Source organism: Euprymna scolopes, chromosome 19 (genome assembly GCF_053919585.1).
Source record: "Euprymna scolopes isolate OS-2025 chromosome 19, ASM5391958v1, whole genome shotgun sequence".
Taxonomy (NCBI): Eukaryota; Metazoa; Mollusca; class Cephalopoda; order Sepiida; family Sepiolidae; genus Euprymna; species Euprymna scolopes.
Genome location: NC_136500.1, coordinates 18,864,187 through 18,884,635, shown reverse-complemented (window position 1 = coordinate 18,884,635; position 20,449 = coordinate 18,864,187). Strand labels below are relative to the sequence as shown.

The following is a 20,449-nucleotide window of genomic DNA, read 5'->3' as shown; positions in this document are numbered from 1 at the left end:
CTGTTCCATATAAGTTAACAAATTTACCGAATTTCCATTACTAATGATTACTATATTGTCCAATTTCTACTGTACACTCTTTAACCCTTATCCTCGAGTGGCCTCTTGGCCTTGATAAATGGTGATGCTTATATATATATATATATATATATATATATATATATATATATATATATAATAATACTACTAATAATAACAAAATAAATAACACAAAAATGTATGAAAATCGAAACATTTATTGTATAAAAAATGTATCAAAATTTAATTTTAATGTATTTATAATTTTTTTTCAATGACTAATTCATAACTGAAAATAAAATAATACATATGATAAAAACATTTACAGATTGTTTTTAGAATTATTATTTTTTCGGTAAGTTTATATAAAAATGTAGCAAAATATAATTTAAAAAACACAAAACATTTATAGAGGTTTAACAATATTTTTTTTTTTGTACAGAAAAGTTGTATAAAAATATATAAAAATATAATTTTAGTTTGCACTAACTTTTAGAAAAGGAAGAATCATCGACCCCTGACAAGCGACATCTGTCGGCGGTTCTTGAAACTAAAATACAAACATTCACCTCATGTAACTGTCATGCATAAGTGCCAAAAAACAAAAACAAAAACAATTATTATTTTAGTTCAAATCTATTCCTATTGTAATCAGATTTGAAAGCAAATTCCGTATAGATTCTAGAGTTTGAAAATAAACCTCTAAAGAAGGTTAAAAATTGCCTGGACCAAAGCGTTGTAAAAATGACAACCAAGATGGGAATAGTAGTTCGAATGATCACAAAAAATGTTTATATAATGAAATCTTTTTCTTTATTATTTTTTAAAATATATTTTATTTTTCGTTCGTTTCAGTTTTGACGCTGATAGATCAGGAACGATCGATAGCCAAGAATTGTATCAGGCATTGCGCACTTTTGGATATTCTCTGTAAGTAAACGGTATTTCATTTAAAATACGAGAATTAGCATCTTGAAAAAAAAAAGAAAACAAAGAAAAAAAAAAGAAACGTAAAAACTTAACATTTCGTAATCTATATATATAAGTGACCTTGTCTACGTGCATGCGTACCAAACGGTCTGTACCAAACTCCTCTGTCAATTTTTCATCTACGTTCTTGAAACTTGATATAAAGAAAATTTGGGCCTGTGGAACAAATTCTGTTTGGTTTTTAGCCACTAAAAATAGTTGTGAAGGGGTCAAAAGGAAAAAAATTGGAAGTTGGCAGGTGTAAGTTGACTTAAAGTGCCCATCTATCCATGCGAAAATATACATTTATATGTTAAACTGTGTGAATTTTTAAAGTTTTGATATCCATCTGTACTTAGATCATATGGCAATGAATACCGCTGAAGAGCTAAATGTTTTTTTTTTTATTCAATACTATTAGGGACTTAATTAGCGGGGTCATTATGAAGGGAGATGAGTAGAAAGATGTTTGTTAACATTACACTTGAACTTCTGCATATCAGTGCAGTTGGGAAAGCAAAATCCCGGAAGGGAGTTCCAAAGACCCGCAGTTCTGGGGAAGAAACTATTGGAGTAAAAGGCTTTCTTGCACCTAGGAATCTCTACTGTAAAGGGATGAGACTTAGTAGCTTGTCGGGTTTGTCGGTGGTAGTTACGTCGGGGAGGTACAAGTGTTTGCAGTTCGTCAGAGAATTCACCATTAAAGTATTTGTAGAACAGGCAGAGGGATGCAACATCTCATCGATGGGACAGAGGCTGAAGCCTAGATGACAGTTCAGGACCTATCAGGTTGGCGACTCTCTTTTGAACCCTGTCCAGGAGCGAGAGACAAGCAGCAGATGCACCAGCCCAGATGTGACAACAGTACTCCATACATGGGCGAATGGTTGCCTTATAGAGGCATAGGATACTGTCAGGCTTAAGTAGTTTTCTAGCACGGTAGAGGGAGCCAAGCTTCCTTGCAGCAGCCTTGACAATGCTCTCAATGTATCTATTCCAGTTCATATTCCCTGTAAACGTTAGGCCGAGGAGTTTAAAAGAAGTACTTTCAGGTAATGTGTTCTTGGCCATTGCTATTGGTGGTAGAGAAGGTTTCTTGTAGTTATTGAAGGAAACAAGCTTAGTCTTAGCAGCATTGAATGTGACCATCCATTTTTGTCCTCATTCCACTACGGATTGGAGGTCATCCTCTAGTGTTTCTGCCATTTCCTTGGATATGTGTTCATTTGTTTTCCCCTCATATCTGTTATAGAGAGTGGTGTCATCGGCAAATATACCCATCTCCGAAACAATTTTATCAGGGAGGTTGTTTATGAATATCAGGAATAATAGAGGTCCAAGGATAGACCCCTGAGGTACTCCCGCATTTATGTCATATTGTTTGGATGTACGACCGTCGAGGACAACTTTGATTTTTCTATTACTTAAGAAGGATTTAATTACATTATGAATTCTTCCAGTGATTCCATATGATCTAATTTTCCTTAGAAGACCATCGTGCCATACCCTGTCAAAAGCCTTAGATATATCGAGGGCCACCGCTCTACCCTCCCCTGTTTTATCCAATGAACGGTATATACGTTCAGAAACTACAGTTAAGATATCTGCTGTTGAACGGGCTTGCCTGAATCCATATTGTTTGTCAGTCAGGAGTTTAGCAGCTGTTAGGTGCTGGACTAGGGCTTGATTAACTAAGGACTCAAATATTTTGGCAAAAAGCAGGAGGAGGCTAATGGGGCGATAATTTAGTGGGTCAGTTCTTTCACCAGAATTCTTGAAGACTGGTACCACAGAGGCGGTTTTCCAGCAGTCGGGAAAACAAGATTCGTTAAGGCATTTATTGTAAAGTTTGGACAGAACTGGAGCAACCTCGGCAGAGCATTTTTTTAATAGCACAGCCGGGATGAGATCTGGTCCACATGCTTTTGAGGTGTCTAGGTTTTTTATAATAGCATGTACCTGAGAAGGGGTGATTTTCAAATTGTCTAATGTGGCGTCTGTTCGCAGAGGAAAATCAGGGAGTGAGTGGTGTACCGAGTTTAGTGTGGAATTTGAGGCAAACCGACTGGCAAGCAGATTAGCCTTGTCAGTTGCCGTGCAAGCAACCTCATGATTGTTTGATAGTGGGGGAATAGTTGACTGTCCATTATTCACTATGCTGTTGTAGATTTTCCAAAAATCCCGGGTTCCTAATTTTTGTGCTTCGATGCGTTTTCTGGTGGTTTCAGAGTAATCTGTCTTAGCTGTCTCTATCACTCTCTTACAATTATTTTTAGCTTCTATAAACTTCTATTTATTTGAGCTGGACTTATGTCGGTTGAATCTGCGGAACGCATGCTGCCTTTGACAAATGGCAGCTGCACAAGCAGAAGTAAACCATTGGGGGAGTGGGGCTTGCTATAGAATTTCCGTGCGGGAACATGTGCTTCAATAGCAGTTTTGAACCATTCAGTGGTCTCATTTGCACACTGTTCCGCAGGAAGAATAAAGATATTTTGCCATGGAGCATCTCTGATGAGCTCCCTGATGGCTTCCCAATCAACCTTTTTGTCATACCTCGTTGTTTTGAGTAGTGGGTCTTCAGTTTTAGGGCGAGAATTTAGGCTGATTTCTACCATTATCACAGCGTGATCAGCATTCCCGAGTGGGCTGTGGGCATTTGTTGTACAGTCATTGGGAACCGTTGTCAGAAAGAGATCTAGAAGTGAGGCATGTTGATCTTGCTGGTCTGGGAAACGTGTCGGAAATGTAACCAACTGAGATAGGGAATGGGATATTTCGAATCTAACTGATGGCACTTAAGTCATATTTTTTAAAAGATTTTTTAAATCACTACAATATTTTGGGTACAATATAATAATTAATAGAGAATTGGCTTTATAATGATTAATACAAAATCTATATAAATCAAACTCATATTTAAGCATATTCAGCGGCTTTCCATATTATGAGATGCCGAAAAGAAAATATGTCAATCAACAGGAAGATCTTTGATGAATATATACTACTTGTGATGATCTACGGTAATGAAACATGGGCCTTGAAACTTGCCAAAGTGAAATCTTGCCAGTGGTACAAAATAAGATGGAGAGGATAATGTTAGGCATCACTCTACAAGACAGAAAGACAAACATCTGGATTCGCCAACAAACAAGAGTAATTGATATCAATACTGCCATCCAAACACAGATGGGCAGGGCACGTAGTCAGACAACATGACAACAGATGGTCCATCAAGGCAATGGAATAGATACTGCGTGAACATAAGAGGCCAAAGGGAAGACCAAGAATGAGATGGAGGGACGACCTGATACAACACATGGGTCCCACATGGCAGTGGTTAGCTCGGGACAGAGGTAGATGGCTAAAGTCCAAGGAAGGGTTCCTCTAAGTGACAAAACCCTTATTGATGATGATTGATGAAGCCGCCTTCTAGTCATTAAAGCAACTGTCTGCCAGATACAATCTGTGCAATGTGACACAATAAAGTGTGCAAATATGTCCATTGGACCATCTGTAAAAACACAGCTGAGAGAGAAAAGATAACAAAATACCAAGTTCTTATGTACGATACAACAAAAAAAGAAGAAAAACTGGAATCTTAAGATATCCACCAGCCTAGTAATTATAAGAGCAACCAGATTTATAAAAAAGAATTTTAAAAACTATTTTACAGATATGCCCGGTAAACCAAGTGCAAGAGATACAAACAACTGCACTTAAAGGAATGGTTAGAATCTCAAAAAGATCTCTCGGCTGTAATGCATGAGATAGCAAGCGAATGTCTGCTATACACTAGCATGCTCCATCCCCAGCTAAAACAAAATAAGAAAATTGAAATATATATATATATATATATATATATATATATATATATATATACGGCGTAGCCCACTTAAAAATAACCTATTAGTAGAGAGGAAGAACATTCTTTTATTGTTTAAACTACCTGTAGTTTTGTTTAAATTACTTGTAGTTTTGTTTAAATTACCGGTAGTTTTATAAAAGATGCTGGAAGTCATCCCCGTTGACATCTAGGCATTTCTGGGCACGTTTAGCAACGTTTGCAAATACTGCCTGTAGATCTCTGGTGATTCTCCTGATAGCATTGGTAATGTTCTCCTAGATTGTGAGAATAATTTGCATAAACTTTTTGCTTTAAAGTCCACTAAAGATAAAAATCACATGATTACAAGTCCGGGAAACGTAGTGGCCATAACCGTTTGCTTATTGTTCTCTCTTCCGTAAACATGTCATGAACTCGTGTCAGTGATCTGTGAGATGTGTGGCATGTAGCGCCATCTTGTTGGAAAAAGAATTGCATTTTGTCTTGTGGTGTCAGTTGGTCGTAAGAGAAAGATTAGATAGATCAGGCTACTTTTAAGTGAGCCGCTTAACCCCCCTCCCCCCAAAAAAAATTGATTAGAGAAAGATTATAGATCGGGCTGCTTTTAAATGGACCACTCTGTATATATATATATATATATATATATATATATATATATATATATATATATATATATATCTATTATTATTATTATTATTATTATGCTAAATGGCAGTCAATAAAAGTAAATTTCCTAAAGCTTTTTCCTGTATACTTTAATAGCATCACATACATGCTAAAATATACTTTATTTATTTATTTATTTAGTTCTACAAGGGAATCACCACTTATCTAGGCCCAGAGGGCACTCGAGAATAAAGGTTAATGAGTGTAAGGTAGTCAATGAGACAACAGCTCAGTAATAGTTTTTTTGGAGAATTGGACTATTTAAGGAGACAGGATAGCAAGAACTCGTTCACATTCAAGACGACCATGTTGTAATCAGCTGGGAAGCAGGCCAGTGAAACAGTTCCATAAATGGGTAGTTCTAGGAAAGAAGCTTTGTTCATGGAATTTGTGTTTAGATTTAGGCACTAATAGAAAGTAAGGGAACTTGTTGGGAGTGGTTGTAGCCTGACGAGTGCGTTTTATGAAAGTTTGGAGTGGGTGGAATCATTGAATGAAGCTTTTGCCGTGAAAATAATAGTAGAGTAGACAGGCCCGCAACGTCTCTTCTGTGGGGAAGTGGTTGCAGGGAAGAGAAAAGGGCATCACCTACTAGGTTTCGGAGCTGGTTTTGCACTCTGCTAAGGCAGGGTAGAGTATCCAGGCAGCTCCTCTCCAGATGTGGCAACAGTATTCTATTTTAGAGCATATTTAGCTCTTATGCATGTAGACGATTGCGTCAGGAGCGAGATACGTTCTGGAGCAGTAGAATGATGCAACCATTTTTTCAGTAACCTTGCCAACATATTTGATGTAAGTCTTCCGTTTCAGGTCAGAAGATCAGTCCCAGAAGCTTATCGAAGCAAGGTGATTCTTCTAGATGAGAACTACTCATATCAATCATGGCTAAGTGAGGGTCAGAGCGTTGGTTGTGAAAAGATAAAAGCTTGGTCTTGGATGCATTGAAATAACCAACCAACTTTTGCCCTATTGCATCACATGCTAAAAGTCGGAGGAGAGAAAAACTCAGAGAGATCTTGGTCGCTGCTGACTTTTGAAGTGTTACCATATGGTGTCGCCTGCATATATGTCGATGAATGAACTTAGAATGTGATTTGGGAGATCATTGATGAAGATAAGAAAGACAGTTGGACCAAAATCGATTCCTGAGACACAGCAGCGTTGATACTTTGTGCTTTGGACTTCTGACAATCGATTGCTGCTTGTATAAACCTGTTGGGATTAAATTGTAATAAAAATGTTTTAATTGTTCAATTAGCCGTAATTTATAATTAACTAAACATGTCAATCCTGTAGAGTCTGTCTATGCAAAAATATTAATTTTTATTTGCAACATGTTAAGACAACCAAAAGTAAAGAGTTGGTAGATAATGAAAGTTTAGAACATCCATAAACGTTTCAAGTAAAAAAGAAGTTGTTTAATCTTTAAGAAGAAACTGAGCAGCTATGTTTATTTCGGCTGTTAACGTTTCAGTTTGTGCGCGATGCTGTGCAAGTTTGATATATTTAGCAAGCAGTGTGCGCATGTGGGTGTTAAAAAAAATTATCTATTCAAAGTGATAAGACACAATTTAGTCATGTGTGTTCCTACACCAAAGGGCTTGTGCATGGCAAAGTAGTTCCAGATTTATTACTACACATATCAGATGTATCTACGCAGGATAAAATCACTTTAATTGGTTTGCACTTTTTTAAAACTTAAGGAAGACAACATTCAATTAAAGATTAATTATCCTCTTGGCTAAATTATATTTTCAGATGATTATTTAAAACTGTTTCACATTAGAAATCTTCTGGCCTAGACTAAGTAAGTTTTGAAATTGAGTATTGTTGTGTCTGTATCAATAACAACACGAATACAGAAAGTAAAGGTAAAACAAATATATTAAGACGAAAATATAATACATATTTACAAAGGTGCAGTTGTACTGCAGTTGGAAGATTGTCCGGCAGAGGGCGTGTTAAAGTCTTTCACGGCACATGCGTCTTGCCTATCCTGCGTTCGAACACAGCTCTCCGGTCTTGCTGACTTGATACCTTTATCTATATCTTGTTCACCCACGTATGCTAATTAGTGGGCGTCTCCACAACAAGTATGCTATTATAAAACTAGCAGGGAACGTGGAAATTCTATGGAATGAGAAATATATTTGATAAAGCTGATTGTTTTGCGCTATCCAGAAAACTATTTACTTTTTTGGACAGCAAATCCAATAACATGCAACAAATATGAGTTTATTAGCATTTCTATAAAACAGTGTCCATTGTATTTTAAATACAGAACTGACCCAAATGAGATAAATTGATAAGTATTAGTAAATACTCAGAAAGTAATATTGTGATACATAGTTCACAACAAATAATAAAATGAGGTAAATACACAGAAAGTAATATTGTGATACATAGTTCACAACAAATAATAAAATGAGGTAAATACACAGAAAGTAATATTGTGATACATAGTTCACAACAAATAATAAAATGAGGTAAATACACAGAAAGTAATATTGTGATACAGAGTTCACAACAAATAATAAAATGAGGTAAATACCCGGAAAGTAATATTGTGATACATAGTTCACAACAAATAATAAAATGAGGTAAATACCCGGAAAGTAATATTGTGATACATAGTTCACAACAAATAATAAAATCACATTGTAAGAAACACTCATTAATGTACTATTGCAGTCAAGCACCTCTTCACGTACGATGCTTTTTACATGTTTCTTTTTAATGTTCTTTTTTTTTTGCAACAAACGCTGACTTCTTTATTCAGTGAAGGAGCACTGCACATCAAAATTATTACGAATTCCTTTCTCACACTATTAAACAATGATTATATATTATGATATTCGAAAACTAGGCCAAATCAAAAGGAGATTACTATCATTCTTGTCCAGGCTTGCCAGATTGGTCTTTTTAAAACCAATTTCGCATAAATTTGGCCTTTTTTGAAGCAGTTTCACCTTCAGAAATTGTATTTGGCCTTTTTCAAAGCGTCACGTACAGACCAAAGTAAGGAATGAAGTAGAATATTATATAGGTTGCCAATAACAAGTGAAAATTGGGTTTAAGAAGATGACTTCATGTGTCAAGGTATGTTGCAAAAAAAATGATAAAACGCTCGATTGTAAGGTTTGCGGGAGCTAAAATACAAATTGTTAAACAACACTATACAAGTGTTCGACTGAACTTCAATCTATGCCTTCCCCCAACAAAACATTTACAACAAACACTCATCTAGCTACAACCACTGCCAATAATTTCCCCTACTCTCTATGTGTACCTAAAATAAAACAAATTCTAAAAACAAGTTTATTTCCTAGAACTGCCTGCATGTTTAACTATATCGCGGGATTGCTTTCCAGCTGACTACAACATGGTTGTTTTAAAGTCCAGTGTAAACACGTTCTTGCTGAGCCGCCCTCTTAAATAATCAAATTTTCTGCAAAGTCTACTACCACCAATCATTACAGTGTTGTCGCACCTCTTAACATTCATTGACACTTATTCTCGACTGGTCTTCAGGTCTTGATTAATGATAACTGGTGTGGTCCCTAGCTTTAGTAGAAGCCATATTGGAGCGTCTTTTTGTTTAGTCAGACCCACACTGCTATTAGATACGAATGCATAATAAAATGGAATAAAATGACACATTAAAGTAATAGAAGGGTCACCAGGTAACAAGTGCCACCTAAAACATAAACAGTTTTATGCATGAAAAATGAGAAGTACGAAAGTTAAAACATTTTATATAAGGAATAAAATATGTTATTTTAATGTTAATAAATGTCCATCACGGGTTTAAATAAAGAAGTTGAGTAAATATTAATTACAAATCAAAATGTTCAATGTGTGAATATGTGCGTATTTGAGTATTTGACAATGTGGCATTGTGTATGTGTGTTCGTTACATTTGTTCTTGTAGTGAGCATACCTTATATTTCGGTGTATAAGACGACTCTTAAAGTTTTAAAAAATCATCTTTAAAAACCAATATTTCATAAGATACCCAGTGTTGCAATCTCTAACCTAGGCTAAACAAACATGGTTTCTTGATTTTGCAGTCGTCTTATACAACTGATATGTGATAAATTTATTAAAATTTGCTCCAATTTTGTACCTCGTCTTATATGACTGATATGTGATAAATTTATTAAAATTTGCTCCAATTTTGTACCTCGTCTTATATGACGGTGGCCTTATATGCCGAAATATACGGTATAAATCTGTGCACAACTAATAAGACTGGACACACAAGCCATGAAGTTCTTTCCCTTTTGTCACTCCTGGCTCCAGAGAGGCGCAGGATAGTTTTTTTTTTTAAATTTAATTTTCACCTCAAATAAGGCGCATTGCCACTTTGAAGCAGGGGGCTACTATCGAGGACATAATTTGCAGGGATATTATGAAGGGAGATGAGTAGCAAGAGGTTTGTTCACATTATACTTGAACTTCTGCATATCAGTACAGTTGGGAAAGCAGAATCCAGGAAGGGAGTTCCAAAGTCTAGCATTTCTGGGGAAGAAACTATTGGAGTAGAAGGCTTTCTTACACCTAGGGTTCTCTACTGTGAAGGGGTGGGATTTAGCTGCTTGTCAGGGGTAGTCACGTCGAGGGGGTGCAAGTGCTTGTAGTTCATCAGATCATTCACCATTAAAATACTTGTGGAACAGGCAGAAGGATGTAACATTTTGTCGATGGGACAGAGGCTGAAGCCTAGATGACAGTTCAGGACCTATCAGGTTGGCGACTTTCTTTTGAACTCTGTCCAGGAGTGAGAGACAAGTAGCAGATGCACCAGCTCAAATGTGACAACAGTACTCCATACATAGAGGTACAGGATACTTCCAGGCGTAAGTAACTTTCTAGCATGGTAGAGAGAGCCCATTTTCTTTGCAGCAGCCTTGGCAATGCTCTCAATGTGTCTATTCCAGTTCATGTTCCCTGTAAACGTTTGGCCGAAGAGTTTAAAGGACGTACTTTTGTAGAGAATGTGTTTTTGGAGTTCCTTTTCGTTACGCCGGCTGGTAACGTCTGAATACTTTCTGCTGCCCCGGGTCTTCTCGTTTTAAAAGTAGTTTCTGATTTCACATTTGCTTATTATTTTCACGAATAGGTGCTACTTTTCGAGGTTTGCTTTATTTAATACCTTCATGATAGAAGTTGTTAGCTTTGAGGAGTGAGGAGGAAAGCCAATTCCAACGAAGTGGAAAAGGAAAGAGTGTAAGCAATTATAGCCATTTGCATTTTAGCGTTCGTAAAAAATCACTTTACGATTCAATCATCACGACTCCCTTGTAGACAACAACAAACTGTTTTTACATATGTATAAAATATAAACTTATATTACTTGTAGTTAGCGGACTATTGTTCTCATCTTGAGTGTTACCTGTACGACGTTTCGGTCGAATTGGCTTTTGACTGTCCTCAAGCATGTGGGTTCTTTTTTGGAAAAGAAAAAGTTACTGGCTCCACTGATATTTTTGTATTCTTTGAGTTAGTCTATTTTATGGTTATTGTTTCGTATTTGTGAAAAAAATTGGTTGACAAAGGGGAGGCAACTTTAAGATCGACATGGGATTATCGCCCTTCCATCGCTGCAATTTTCAGTGTGTACAATGTTTTTTCTACAATTAGAGGTTCCCAAATGCTACTATTTTCTAGCCTTGGTCTGCTTTGTAATGCTACCATACTTTAAAAAATATGAACTATTTAAATTTTTTTGATAGTACAGTTTCCAAACTAAGCTATCTTTGGCTTTATTAATTCTCTTAAATCTTCCTTATTACTTTTGTTGCACAGCAGAGTGGGTGTATCCGAAATAAAGTTATCTATATGATGAGTATATATTTATATGTACGTGTCTAGCCATGTTGTTTATATAATGGAGTTTATATATACGTGTGATTGTCTAGTGTGTGTGTGTCTACAAATATTTAACCAAAGAACGGATATCTTTCTGGGGAGTTACATCAGTTGATCTTGGTTGACTGGTGTGTAAAAGCTGTAATGAAGATTTATTCCAAAGAACGACAATTGACACCTAGGTCATACTTTCATGCAACTTATTTCCTAATGTTCCCAGTCTTTGGAGTTACACACAGTTCCTTATTTCTGCATTATTGTTATTTCCTCTGTCCGATAGCTTCTAAGGCATACAGAGACCATTATTACTGTGTTATCTACCCTGGTATCTAGCTTTCCTCGTCTGTTCAACTCAACCTTTTTAACTGACTATGCGTCTATATTACAACCCTTCCTCTGTTCTTTATATGACGTCACCACTAAATCATCTTTACTTTTTTGGTCCTCCGATAAAAGGAGGTTGTGGACCTGTAAATTCACCCTTGTCCATTCATACTTTTCTCAACTACGCCTTGGAATTTTTTGAAATTTTGCACAAACATTAAACATGATACGAGTAAAAAAAGTAACAGAACAGATTTTCCGGGAAAACTCTGGTTGCCCCCCCCCCTCTAGTGGTGCTTTTCAGGTTAAAATGGCTAAAATTGACACTTGTGCTTAAAAAAAAAAAAAAAAAAAAAAAAATTGATGCTTTGGATGTTTATAAAACTTTCTGAAAAGTTGTAACTAACTGATTTCTATATAATTTTGTTTGTCTATACTTCGCGATAACTCTTGGGTGTGCCCCAGGGGCTCTTTTAGGGCTAATAAAAACACTCCATTTTTGGGACTATTTTACCATATTTGTTCAAAATTTTCTGTGTATGTCTATTTAGCAGTTTTACATGGTGTTGAGCTCAAATTTAAATATGTAAAGGCTTTGGAGACTTTTGGAGCTAAATAGGCGGGGGGGGTGACAAATGATGGACTTAATCATTTCTTTTTTTTGCATGGTGCAGAACTCAAATTTACATATGTTAAGACCTAAAACTGCTCCGTTTGTTCATTTTCACCAGGATTTGACATCTCCTGGGGACTTTTGGGACTAAATGGGAGGGGGCGGGGCAAATGCTGAACTTAGTCATTTTTTATGCCTCGTTCACTGTGCACTCACGGGGGACCATGCAGGCTTCACTTTTTATTTATTTATTTATTTTTTTAATCTATTATGCTAACTTTTTTGCTTATATTAAAAATTCCAAAGTTATAAATTTCTAATATAAATATTTTCTTTCTCTCTAAAATACCTAATTCATTTCGATAGCATTGTTTTTGTCATCCAAAAATTTTTCTATTCACAAACATTCACAATCACCCATGATTAGGCACCCGGCGTTTTCCGGGAGATCATGTCTTTCTTGGCTTTCCCTTACCAACTAATCTTGCCATCTCAACTCTTCTATCTCATCCATTTTTATTTTCAATCTAACTTAATCAACAAAGTATCCTGTTCTGCACTTATCTCCTTATACTGTCCAGATTTAATATTCCTCTGAGGTCATCAGATCTAAGTCTTTAAGCATCATATTACACATCCATCGTATCCTTATCTCAATGTAACAAATATTCTCAATCCTCACGAGTCGGATTTCATTTCTATACTTTATTACGCTACAATATTCTTTCCTTGATCAACAGTACTAATGGTGGCTCAGGTTTAGGATGCTGTATTTAGAGAAAGGAGTTGCTGGGGGGTTTTCCCCCTAAAATTAACTTAAACATTTCAAATAACAATATCACAGATTTATTAGTTTTATTTTATTTTCTGTAATCTAATCATTTTACTAGTATTAAAAAAAATATTAATTTTGCTTATAAATAAAAAACAAGATTTCATTTAGATTTCAATATGAGCAACGACATTACTATCAGCTTTTTACGCTGCTTGGAAAGCAACTCAGGTGAGTTTTTTTTATGTATATATGATCTTTTTTTTTTTTTTTTTTGACAGTCCGAGTCATTTCAGTCAAATGGTGGTTTCGATTTATGACAAAGGGAGAACAGGATCGATCAAGTTCGATGCTTTCATCAACGCTTGTGTTATGCTTAAGTTGGTCACAAAAAGATTTCAGGAACGCGACCCGAGAAACACAAACCGGATTCAAATTAATATGGAACAGGTAAACAAAACACTCTTCACCCCCACCTTTCTCTCTCATATATATCTATAATATAAAGCTGAACGTCTGTGTGTGTGTGTGTGTCTGGTCACGAATAGGCTCCTATATGGTTGACTATTTTAAAAAACTGATTACATATGATAGATGTATCGAGACACAGGAATGGGTATGTTTGATCTGGCATAATGATGATTCATTAAAATTGTGGGGTCTGTTCGCGCCTGGTCCACAAAGTATGGAAATAAATTAGAAAAAACGTTTACAAGTGTTTTTGATATAGATATACATAATACTTTGATAAGTATGTTTTAACTTAAATAGGGATGGTATAAAAATTGTGGGGTCTGCGTTCGCGCCTGGCCTCCATAGAGTGGAAATAGGCACAAACTTTAATAAAGACTTTTCATATTTATCTGCGTAAGTATACTTCGATAATTATGTTTCAGTTTGAAGAAATATGGTATAATAAAATTATCGGGTGTTCGTTCGTGCCTGACCTCCATAGAATGGAAATATGTCACAAAGTTTAACAAGGTTTTTTAATATAGATCCACAGAATATTGTGATAAGTGTTTCAGTGTGAACAGGTATGGTATAATAAATTATGGGGTTTATCTATTGTATTTTTACTTTCATCATATTTTACTTTGGTTTTGATACCCCCAAATTCGAAGCTATCTCATTACAATCCTTCCTTTTCATAACCTATCATACTCTCATAAATCAGAGTCCATTTTCTGTAGGCCGTTTTTAAACCCAGTCAACGACGGGTACTTTTGCTAGTATATATATATATATATATATATATATATATATATATAATGTTAAATTGAATTTTTAAAAAAGATTTTTAATGCTGCAATATTAAGTTATAAATTTATTATATTTCTTACTAGAATATCTTGTTCTTTTCTTTTCCATGTTTAAGCTTAACCATATTACTTTACATGCTCGCATTTTTCTATCGTAATCCATATTTTTTCAAGGCTTCCAATAAATTCACTACTTCTGAACAATTTTTCATATTCAAAACAATCATTTTATTACATTATGACAACATTTATTTTTTCTTCTTTCAGTTCATTGAGCTTGTTCTTGACACTTGCTTGGTAAATCTGTAAATTCTTCAACAAACGAAGACTGAAACCAAAGATGTTACATTAAAAACCAAAGGAATATCCGAGGATCTGCAACAAACAAAAATACTGGCCGAAGAAAAAGCCCCACTCCAAAAACAAAAAAACTTCGAATAATTAAAAACACAATTAGAAAATGCAATACCTGTCTTCTACCCCAACAGGCGACAATTTCAAACGTTAAAAGTAAACATTTCGTGATTTGAGGAAGAAACAAATCGGTGAACATTTCGTTTTCTTACTGAAATAGACATTAAAAATTAAAATTAAGTCTTAAACTTCCCTCCAAAAGGGTTAATTATTTCCAAAATATAATTGTTTTTCGTAATAAAGTTGTTTTTTTTGCCTGTAAATTTTCAAAGTTTTGTTTTTTTTCCTCCATATATAAGAAAGGTAATCATATCGTATGAATCCGAAGATTCTATTGGCATTGGTTTCCGATATTTTTCCAGTTAGTATTCTTGAAAGACATCAGATACTTACGAGAGGGACCATGTGAATGTTGAAACACCCTAAACGAAAGCGATTTGTGGAACGAACTGGATTTGAACTTGGAGATATCCAGGTCATCATTCGATGTTAACTACTGAACCACCGCCAACTTCCTTTCTATAAAGGGAAAAAATAAATATAACAATCAAACCAGGACATTCTGTCTTTCAGAAGCTTATAAGATGCCAGCTTGCTAAGACATGATTCAGGGTTCGATTCTAGTCTTGATGGTCACATTCAATGTTGTCAAGACTACGCTTGTTTCCTTCAATAATTACAAAAAAAACAAAAAACAAAAAAACAAAACAAAACAAAAAACAAACCCTTCTCAACCATCAATAGATATTGCTAAAGATACATTACCTGAAAGTACTTCTTTCAGACTCCTTGGCTTAACGTTCACAGGGAATAGGAGTTGGAACAGATACATTGAGCCCATTGCCAGGGCCGCTGCGAGAAAGGTGGGCTCTCTTCCGTGAAAGAAAGTTACTTACGCCTGAAAGAATCCTGTATCTCTACAAGGCAACCATTCGCTCATGTATGGAGTATTGTCACATTTGGGCTGGTGCATCTGCTACTAGTCTCTCGCTCCTGGACAGGGTTCAAAAGAGTCGCCAACCTGATAGGTCCTGAATTGTCAACTAGGCTTCGGCTTCTGTCCCATTGACAAAATGTTGCATTCCTCTGCCTGTTCTACAAGTATTTTAATGGTGGATGCTCTGACGAACTACAAGCCCTCAACGTAAATACCCCTGACAAACAGCAAAATCTCACCCCTACACAGTAGAGATCCTTAGATGCAAGAAGGCTTTCTACTCTAATAGTTTCTTCCCAAGAACTGCTAGACTTTGGAACTCTTTAGTTTCTGCTTTCCCAACTATACTGACAATGAACTTAAAGTGTAATGTGAACAGACATCTTGCTGCGCAACACACTACCTAGCAACCCTGTAACTTGTGGCCCCAATAGTAGCCCCCTACAAAGTGGCACTGTGCATTGTTTGGGGTGAAAATGGAATATATATATATATATATATATATATATATATATATATATATATATTAAATTGGTCAATTTTAATTTTTTTTTCTCAACATACGAGATTTTTCTGCATGTTTACATTTAATAACGAAGGTGATTCCGCATCAAGCAAGTCCGATATTTTACATATTAATGACTCCAGAATCAAGGCCTGTATAGCGCATGCATTTATTCAGACTGAACTTGAATAGGGATTAGAACGGCTCAGCAAGAACTTGTTTTCATTAGACACGAAAACGACCATGTTATAGTCAGCTGAGAATCAACCCCACGATACTATGTTCTACAGTTTTAGGAAAAAGTTCATTAAATTTTCATTTACTTTTTGGCACATAAAGAGTGAGCCAAATTGAAGATTGTCGCAGTTATACGAGTATTTGTGAAACTTTTACAGGGGGACCATAGGTTGAAGCTCAGTCGAGCACCTACCATAAAAGGTAACGACAGAGCAGAGAAACTCGCAATATCTGTGATAAAGGTCAAAATGTACTCGCCCATTAAATTTCAAAAACGGTTAAATGCTCAATTGCAATATAGGGAACATTGAATTTTTCAGTTAATTTAGCTTGATATTCTAAACAATATAAAGAAAATTAAAACGCATGTAAAGAAACTAAGTGTTAAATTGTCAAAAGTTTACCCAAAAACTTTTGGAGCGAAATTTTTACATTGTTTAAAGGTTTTTATGATCATACTTAAAGTGAATATTTGTCTCACTTTCGACAGCAGCGTAACTCGTTTCCCTTATTGTCCTTTAGTCCTCACATTCCATGAGCGATGTTTCTGATAAAGGGAAGAATTGCCGTTTTCTGGGTCCGAATATATTCCATCTAACACTTATCCATAGCAAGCTTTTAATCTTGAAATAGTATTTTTTGTTTATTACAACAAGTGGCTTCATACCTTGTCTGGCGCGATTTCCATAAAAAAAGCAGCAATTCAATTTATTTGATGCTTTTTTTTATGGAAATCCATTATTAAAAGATGCTGTGACACAAATAGGTCATATCCGATATCACTACACAAAATCTTGTAAGTAGTTTCTATTAAAAAAATAAACATTGTTGACAAAGTCTTGAAATAGATTGTCGACAGTAGAATGAGCTACTTATTTCCCCATCCGTTCTGAAAAATCGATAAAATTCGTAATTTCGATGATGACAGTTCCTCTATCACAGACGTGATGGTGCTCGTTTTTATTTTTTTAAATATTATGACATGTGCTGTCAGAAATTTGACAATTACATCATGCCTCCCATTGTATTGTAAAATGGGTCAATCTCATACAATGGGAGGCATGATGTAATTGTCAAGTTTCTGACAGTGTTCGCAGAATTGTTGATATTCCCTACTTCCCTTGTTCCAGCTAGTTTGACTCGCTGGTCAAGACGTCTCCAATTTGCTGTTTTGAAGAACTGCATGCTTGTGGAACTATTCCTGCTCACCGTTTTCTTTTTAACTACAGCCTTGGTTTTTCCAAGACCAAGGTCAATAGTCATCCGAGATGATCAGCTTTCATTCTTGTTAACTCCTTACATCAAGTGGCTTTATGCCTTGTCTTGAGTGGTTTCCAGAAAAACAAAACACGATAAAATTCGTTAATTTCGACTTCATTTTTCTTATATTTAACTGAAAACTTCCCCCCCCCGCTTCTAATGATCTAATCAGTGTTTTTTGTTTTTGCTGAATATTTGTTGTATGATTGTTACATAGATGTTAATCCAACAGAACTCCAGCGTTATAAGAGTGTTCAACAGGTAGATATCTCTTTCTCTCTATATATATATATATCGTAGAACCCCCGAATATGTTGTGATGTAGAACACAAGGTTTTTCTGGCCTCTGGTTATGGTATTCGCCCCGCCTTACGGTGCTATTTGATTACATACATGTGTATTATATACTGTACTGTAATGCCGAGATAAGCAAATAGCACCGTGTCAACGTGATTATGACGCACTAACATAATATATAATCTATATTATATGACGTAACAGAAGCAATAAAACCGATTGTCAGTTATTAGGTTGGTGCAAAAAATATTTTTTTTGTATATTGAACGTAAAAGACAGTGTTTTTCTGAATTCGTCAAACGACATATTCAGGAATTGTTCAAGAGATGATTTATGACTAGCAGAATCCGAGCAAGTTCCACGGAATGAAAACTATAATCAATGTTTTGATAAAGTTAATATTTTTTCTGAATAATGCAAACAAAGTATTGAACAGAAAAACTAACACACATTAAATATGTTTAACATTTCTATGAAAATATTTTCCACTGAATTTTAAATATAGAACTGACCCACATGAGAAATTAATACGTACTAATAGTCGGAAAGTAATATTGTGCTACATGTTCAATAAAAATAAAATTTGTTAGAGAATCTTTAGACTTTCTTTTGAATGCTCTCTTTTACGTAATGTTACACTGACTTTTTTTCGGTGAAGAACCACTTCACGTCAAAAGTTGTTCTTATATCATTACAATTAATATATATATATATATATATATATATATATATATATATTATATAGGAAAACGAAGCTACAGCATAGGGAGGTCACTGATTTTTTCCTAGGGTTGTAAAACCAAGTTTCGCGAACCGAACTTTTGAAACAGTTTGGCCCTAAAAAGTTGCATTTAGCCTTTTTTCCAAGCGTAACGTACAGACGAAGGACGAAGCAAAATATATTGATCTAGTCAGACCATCCTAAGAAAAAAAAAAAAAAAAAGCAGCACTTTTAGTTACATATATTTTTGCTACTATCCTGAAAGTGGTGGCAGTATGCAAGTAATGCAACTATTTTGAGAGAAAATTAATATTCTAGAATTGCAAAATTAATATTCTAGAATTGCAAAAATAAAAAAATAAATACCCCTAACACCAAATAACAAAATGCAGGTTTCAGTAATAACGTTACTCGAGGGAATGGAATTCATTTACGTCATCACACATTTGCCTAAAGAATCGTTTTCCTCATTTATACCTTCGCATCAGCCCACAACTGTCCACTGTTCTTGGATGCGGTCCACATTTTGTATTTACAACATAATCATGTCTCGATAAGACTAATAAAGTAGGCCAAAGGCGTGTGCACGTACAGTGTATAACTGGCGAAACTTCAATTTTGCAAAAATCTTCCACAAAAAGATTCGATTTATTGCAAATCCATACAGTTAGACAAATGGGTTAAAGATTTGGGGAATTTGTTGGGTTTCCAATTACTAAAATTTTTAAACTAAACATTCATTAACCAATCATTGATTGAATAATTCCAGCAATTATAACAGCAACCAGACTCCTGAAAAAAGACCCCCCCCCCAAAAAAAATCAAAGAATTTCAAAAACAAACCTGACTACTCGGTGAACCAAGTGCAAGAGAAATACAAACAATTCCATTCAAAGAAACGAGTAGAATCTTAACATCTCTCGGTGGAGCGATTAAAATAGTGGGTGATTGTCTGGAATCCGGTAGAATGCATAGTCCCCAGCAAAACAGTTAAAACAATACCATTCCGTATTTGAACTATATTCAAACTTTATCACGACAATGCATTTATAATGGGTCCGAACGGCACCATCCATACCGGGCGTCTCTAACCTCGTCAAACTACATCCGATATGACAGGTGCTCTTTCGATCGAAGGTTGTCCCGTCACAAGCTGACCTATTGATTGTCTTCACACATTGTGTTTTCATGGTGGGGCGCTTCGCCTCTCGACCGAATCGTTTCCTATTTTGTGTAGTTTCTGGGTTCATTAATCCCTCCGCTGGTCCTTGCAACTTGCTGCAAAATGAAGAGTCCTCAACACGAACAGAACTCCGGTTCGTAACAATAAGTAAAGCATGCATGGTCCTCGTGAGTGCACAGTGAACGAGGCATAATAAAAAATGACTAAGTTCAGCATTTACTCCCCCCCCATTTAGCCCCAAAAGTCCTCAGGGGACGTCAAATCCTGGTGAAAATGAACAAACGGTGCAGTTTTAGGCCTTAACATATGTAAATTTGAGTTCTGCTACATGCAAAGAAAGAAATGACTTCCATCACTTTCTCTCTTCCTCAGAGCCTCTCCTTGTCTCAACCACTCTTTCCTGCGAGGGGTGTGTGCTCACACTGATATGTATTAGCAGTTTCCCGGGTATCTTAACCCAGCACTATGTGCGGCTCTTATCAGTAAATGCCCGTTCTACAAACATTAGATATCTCGGAGATAATTTCAATTCTATCCCCATCATGACAGCTCG

At 35.6% G+C, this 20,449-nt stretch overlaps 1 protein-coding gene across 1 annotated transcript in view; it reads left to right on the top strand.

Moving 5' to 3' along the window:
* LOC145303460 (uncharacterized) overlaps positions 1 to 15,019 on the top strand; it is a 149,135-nt gene extending 134,116 nt beyond the window's left edge. Inside the window, exons 7-9 of the mRNA XM_080144797.1 lie at positions 874 to 948; positions 13,362 to 13,530; positions 14,610 to 15,019. Of these exons, the coding sequence (XP_080000923.1) occupies positions 874 to 948; positions 13,362 to 13,530; positions 14,610 to 14,651 (286 nt within the window). The 3' untranslated portion in view covers positions 14,652 to 15,019. The remainder of the gene's footprint in view (positions 1 to 873; positions 949 to 13,361; positions 13,531 to 14,609) is intronic.
* The last annotated feature ends 5,430 nt before the right edge of the window (positions 15,020 to 20,449 follow it).